Below are 6,811 nucleotides of genomic sequence, written 5' to 3'. Positions count from 1 at the left end.
AAGCGATGGTGATATAGATGGGGATGTTAATAGTAGAATTCAAGTTGGTTGGTTGAAGTGGAGGAATGCTTCGGGCCTTTTGTGTGATAGAAAAGTACCGCTAAGACTGAAAGGAAAATTTTATAAGATGGTTGTGAGACCTGCAATGCTCTATGGCGCTGAATGTTGGCCTTTAAAAGAGAAGCATAATAATAAGTTAAGTGTTGCCGAGATGAGAATGATTAGGTGGATGAGTGGCTTTACACTTAGAGACAAAATGCGGAATGAATATATTTGTGATAGGGTTGGTGTAGCTCCTGTGACAGACAAAATTAGAGAAAGTCGTCTTAGATGGTTTGGTCATATTAAACGTCGACCATTAGATGATCTGATTAGGAGAGTAGATGTTTTAAATTCGACTTGTGTTAAGAAAGGCAGAGGTAGACCTAGGAAGACTTGGGCTTATTGTATTAAAAATGATCTTAATTTACTAGAACTAAATGAAAATATGACACTAAATAGGACTCAATGGAGAAAAAGGATTCATGTAGCTGACACCACATAGTGGGATTATGGCTTTGTTGTTGTTGTTGTTGTTGTTGTTGTTGTTGTATAGTTTTCTTTTTTTTTATATATAATTTATACTTTCGTTAGTGTATTTTTGAATTAAAAAAGGCTCCCTTTGGGCTAAAAGCTAAGATCTTCTCATGTAATCAGAAGACATGTTATTTGATTGTTTTTTTTAACCTCAAAGCATGTTTATTTTTCCTTTCAATTGATTGTAATAAATCTAAGTCGAATGCTGAAGATATATTAGGTCTGATCAGGTATTTGGTATAAATCCAAGTTATTTATTCCTTCACAGCCCAAATAATAATCCTCATCTAATATGAAACTATCATCCTCTTCATCCTACAATATAAACAAAAAGTTTCCAAGGGAGTAGCATCCCTCCTGCGAAATTGTCCAAAGACATCTGCCTCAAATAAATAATTGAAGGAAAATTTACATACATACCAAACAATTCTTATGTATTTACATATCTAACACCCAAAGTTTAATAGTTATACCATAACAAATGCATATTCAATATCCACCTACACCAATCCACACATGCAAACATAAATTCCATACATGTATATTACACATTTAAGTGAATAGCTTGAAAAAATAAACAGTAAATATCACACATGCCTTCATATCATGACTACGATTCTCGAAAGAGCGATTTGGTAAATATGCAAAAGTGTATGTTGGAGTATCTAAAAGAAAAATGATTAAAAATATCATTAAGTTAGGGTCTGTTTGGGGCAGCTGCAACTTATTAAAAACCTACTGCACGGCAGCTGTGCAAGGAAACTATTACGCAGAAGCTTGGGTGTTTGTTTGTTTTTGCAGTTTTGCAACAACTGTGTTGCAGATGTTTCTGAACAAATGACATTTCTGCCCCCGTAGTACAGTGTTGTTTATAACACAACCAATCCTGCTAACATATTTCAAACTTGAAAGTAAATATTCAGTTTGAATGTTACAAAATAAAAACAGACACCTCATTAAACAGTGAGTAACACAACAATCAAAATTAAAAAATATCTATTAAAATAACAATTAATAATATGATAATATTATTTATAAAATTCACTTAGTAAATATCACGAGATAATTCGTCCTCCAACGAGACTCTCCACGTCTTATCACTATTGATGCTGGAATCCTCAAACCCATCCGACCACCTAAAAAATTCATAGCTTTCTGTTCTTCTCCTTGGACACATGTAAAATTGTCTCTCATAGCTATGTGGTTGTCATAAAGTAAGCAGGGAACATTGTAGTCCACAGTAGCGCTGCAATTCTTTAGAGGTACCGAAAGTTCATGAACTCATCTTTTCTGAAGGTTAAAAACATACAGGGCACCCGAAACATTGTCATCTACAAATAAAGCATCCTCTTTCATCCATTTTTAAATTCTCATTCAAACATCAAAGGTAGTGATAGAACCTCATCCCATATTTCTCAGTTGGGGCAATTATATAGAGGGCACCCGAAGCATTGATATCTACAAATTAAGCGCCCTTTTTCATCCATTTTTCAAATTCACACTCAAACATCAAAGGTAAGCGTTCCATATTTTTCAATTGTGGCAGTTACATACAGGATACCCGAAACATTGCTATCTACAAATCAAGCACCCTCTTTCATTCATTTTTCGAAATCTCATTCAAAAATTAGAGGTAAAAATAAAACACCACTCCATATTTTTTCATTTGATTCGGTTACATATACGGCACCGAAACAGTGTTATCTAGAAATCAAGAACCCTCTTTCATCCATTTTTCAAATTCTCACTAAAAAAAATTAGTGGAGGTCAAGATTAAACACCATTCCCTATTTTTCATTTTTATCACATTCACAATGGTTTAATCGTGGCAAGCGTACTTGCAAATTGCAAATCGAAAAATCAAAGGAAGTAAGCATCAGTTTTGGGTGTCCTGTATGTAACCAGAGATCGAAAAATCGCAAATTGCAAAATCCTACAAATCACAAAATCCACTAAATTCTCTCATAAACCCCAAATGAGAAAGCCACAAATCGTAAAAAGAAAGTCATTCCATCGAAATGAGCACAAGAATTACATACAGAGCACAATAATCGGAGATCAGAGGGAATAAGGAGAGGAGAAAGACAAATTGTTGCCACCGGAGAGAGGCACCTTAGAGGCGCGTGAGAGCAAATTGTTGCCACCGGAGAGAGGCACCTTAGAGGCACGTGAGAGGTGAGAGAGAGAAACTAGAGAGGTACCTACGGCAGTGAGGTAATAACTTCGTGAGAGCAATCGATAGAGGGTGAGAGCGATCGAGAGAAGTAGCTAGGGCAGGAGAAATGCGAGACTAAGCCACGAGATATCACGATTGAGAGAGATCAGAGGGGTAATAAGTTCGAGGAGTAACGCGGGCCGCAGGGTCAAACCAGTAGCCCGCGTTTAACATAATTTATTTAGGAAAACCACGGTGTCGCGGCTTCCAAACACTTTAACCGACGCTTTCAAAATGCACCGTGTCAAAAAAGCTGCCCAAAACTGGTCCTTAGTGACTAAGAATCTTTTGGTGATCCATTTTACAATCAATTCACAAGAGATGGTAGCTTTTCATGCAACCAACAAATAGTACATGAGGAGAGAGGTTATTCTTACTGAAATGGGGCTCCCTCTAACTTTTCAAGGTTATTTATTCATGGGTTCTCCTTTAATATTTTCTAGAAGAGTGAATAGACAACATAGAATCAGCCCTTATTTAAAATTGTGCAATCTGAGGTGCGCCTCAACATATTTTACCAAAAAAATTGCAATGAGGATTACGCCTCATTGTCCCAAGTTGAGGCATTTGCCTCACCCAAACTAAGGTGGGCCTCAAGGAACGCCTTGCCTCAAAAAATGCAACAAATTTTTTAGGCTATCCGTTAAAACAAAGCTGAAAATAAAATCAATATAACTCATCTATTAAAAATCACTTCTCATATAGTAAATAATAAGAAAAAATAAATCCATTAAAAATATTGTAGTTAAAATTCTAACTATCAAAACAATATTATTTCAATTAATATTTTTACTAATGATTACTCATTAAAAATAGAAAATAATAGAGATTAGAGATAATAAGAAATGAGAGAATATAGATACGACTAAGCATAATGTGCGAGATAAACAATTCATTATGTCGGTAGTTCTAATGAAAATCAGTTCAGTGATGAGAGTAATGGAGAATTAAAATTAAAAATTCAAATGTTGACAACTTGTTATATTCTTGTTTTAAGTTAGGGGTAGTAAGCATGTGAAGGAAAGATAAATGTTAATTTTATTTTGATTTTTATGTTTTAATATTTTAGTATTTTATTTTAATATCTTATTTTACTTTGATAGTTTAATAATTGTATAACCCATCTTATTTCATAATTTAATGTTAGGATATTAGTGTGATACTTTTAATTTTAAGCAATTTATTACTTTTTATTTAGTTAAATAATTGTTATATAACTTTTTAATGTATTAATAAATTAAAATATTAATATATTACTTTATACTTCAAACTTTATAGTTTATACAATATTTATTAATATATTATTTTTTTAAAAATTTGAGGCATACACCTCAAAATGCCGAGGCTTATTCCTTGCCACAAGAATGAAAAACACCTCAATACCCAATTGCGCAATTTTAAATATTGGAATCAGTTGGCTTACATTGTAATTACCGCTTAACAAACTTAAAAAAAGTTGGTAAGTAAATAATGTAATGTCAAAATTTTAGCATAGAGCTCCCACCAAAACAACTAATTCACCTTTTAGACCATTGTAATCTTGACTGCAGAAAAATCCCCATATATAGCAATTTCATAAAAAATGATGGCCCGTAAATCTATATGCAATTCTTCAACCAATGGTACTTCCTTCTCATTCATTCTTGAACACAAAAGAAAACTATCTTCAATCTCTTGTTCTCTCTAAATTTCACAAAGGGCACCCTTGATTCTTATTGTCGTGTATTAAAGAAGCACAAAACTCACCATGCATGCCATTAATATGAACCCCTCACACAACTCACCTGCTACAAAGTTATAAATAACCTACTCTAATAACAACTTTCATCCACAAGCATTGATTTAGGGGTGCAACTCATCAATCTTTGTGCAATCATTAATCTTTCCAACAAGTTTGAAATCCAGTGTAAACATTAATTGGCCTATTTGCATAAAATTGGACTGTTCCATTCAAATACAATTCAACTTGAATTCATTCAAGCTGATATGAAATAAGATTCTTTCTATGATCTTAGATTTGGGCTCTAAAATAAGAAATCTACCAGACAACCACAAAATCAACAGATCAGGAAACATAGAAAATTGAGCTTTGCAAAGAGAAATTTAGAGTAAAAAATTCATTGTTTTTATGAATGATAACATAACCAAAGGAAAACAAAGGTGTTTTTGCAAGGGAAACAAACAATGGAAACTAGCAAATTAGTTAAAAGACACATTTGTTTGCTACTTTATTAGCGTAAAACTTGAAGAAAGAAAGGCAGTTGAAAAAGAAGAACCAAGAAAGAAAAAGCTAGACACAAAACAAACAATAGACCCGCCAAAACTCAAGCATCCTAGTCAATCCAACATAAATCCTAATACCTTTCCATGCTTGCAAAAGAACGCCATTAAAAAATTCCAACCACTAGCTCCAACGCCTCTGATATTAAGGACTAGCCAGCTAGAGTTTGTGGAGCATAAAAGATAATTAAAACAAAAAAGTACACAAGTCAAGCATACCAAGAATCAAACATTATCATTCTTATATAATAGGAGTTGTTGTGAAGGCTAATTATACAGCCAACCACATTCAAGTAAATAATACTAGCAATTCTGCTATTAATACATGCATTGAGCTCATTTGATACTATTTTAACTCTAAATTAATTTATAAACATGCTTCAAATTAATACTTAGAATGAAATCAATTGAATCAATTCTAATATTCAAGTTAATTTGAAATAATTATCATGTGATTAAAATTTTATCACTATTTAAAAAAAAACCCAACTATTGGAATTTTAGATAAACACCAAAATAATGTAGAAAATGTATACTTAATTGGTAGATTAAATTACCCTGTAGACTACAATGCACCCAAGTCAGCCTAGATTGCGTGGCCTGTGCATGTGCGCTTTATGAGAAAGCTAAATTGTGACATGCATTCATGTCATGCTGCTTGGTGAACAGATAAAGAGAGCATTCCTTCCGGCAAAAAAAATTTGTGTGTCAAGCAAGTTAAGGGTTGGATTAATACGTAACTTTAATCAACCATAAACTATGATAAATTCTATTAAAATACAAAATTTAACAAAGAAAATTTTCCTTTTTGTATAACAAAATTTTCTCCAAATTCTTTTTCTATATTCCACCAGGATCATTTTGTGATACATTGCTGGTCTTATTTTCAAAAACCCCAATCTCGGAACGCAAACAGCAGTGCAAAAATAACCATCCAAAAGTTCAACGCATTTCAAGCCATCAGCTTCCAGCAATAACACACCGAGGAAACACCAAAAAGCACATCTTGATTTCGCATATAAAAATCCAGCGAAACTAACAAACTAGAATTATAATCGGCAATAAACAATCAAACGAATTGATAAGAGCTATAAGCAAGAAAAAGCAAAAAAAAAAATAATCGGCAATAAACAATCAAACGAATTGATAAGAACTATAAGCAAGAAAAAGCAAAAAATATATATATATACAAATACAAATATTACCTGCAGCGGAGTAAAAACCTCCACAGCTGGCGACGCCATAGATCAGCTTCTGCAATCCAATACCAGTATCATCAAAGCAAACAAAAACAAAGAGTACTCAGCAATTATAAAAGCATTTCAAATCTAATGACCGGAACTTTAACGGAACAAGTAACAGCGGATTGGGGCAACAATTTTAAAATTAGGGATATTTTTCCTCCGATCAATTACTGGGAGTTTGCAGCGGTGAAAGTAAGAATAAACAAGAAGGGGAAGATTTTCAAACCTTAGCCAACACAGAAAACGAATTCACGTCTAGATTTCCCTCGAATCAACAAGTATTTCGGGTAGGGATTTGCGTGAGCGAGAGGAAGGGAGATGGATTTTGGGGCCGATTGAAGTTACAAGGGATTCAAAGATACGCACTTCTTAAAAAAACAACACTACTCCACCATGCGCCACGTATCGCTTGAACGGTTTCAAACCATGTGGTGCCAGGGTTTATCGGGGTTCAATAGGTAGAGGATTTTACTAATAATAATATTATTATTACTAT

The 6,811-nt window shown here is 33.5% G+C and overlaps 1 protein-coding gene across 1 annotated transcript in view; it reads right to left on the bottom strand.

Moving 5' to 3' along the window:
- Positions 1-6,671, bottom strand: part of LOC110027211 (26S proteasome regulatory subunit RPN13) — a 44,254-nt gene extending 37,583 nt beyond the window's left edge. The window contains exons 1-2 of the mRNA XM_020728545.1: positions 6,542-6,671; positions 6,277-6,325 (exon numbers count right to left, since the gene is read on the bottom strand). Of these exons, the coding sequence (XP_020584204.1) occupies positions 6,277-6,315 (39 nt within the window). The 5' untranslated portion in view covers positions 6,316-6,325; positions 6,542-6,671. The remainder of the gene's footprint in view (positions 1-6,276; positions 6,326-6,541) is intronic.
- Positions 6,672-6,811: the final 140 nt, after the last annotated feature.

This window comes from Phalaenopsis equestris, unplaced genomic scaffold (assembly GCF_001263595.1).
Source record: "Phalaenopsis equestris unplaced genomic scaffold, ASM126359v1 Scaffold000002, whole genome shotgun sequence".
NCBI classification, from domain to species: Eukaryota; Viridiplantae; Streptophyta; class Magnoliopsida; order Asparagales; family Orchidaceae; genus Phalaenopsis; species Phalaenopsis equestris.
Note: the sequence above shows the minus strand (reverse complement) of the source record. Positions and strands in the feature narration are given on the sequence as shown.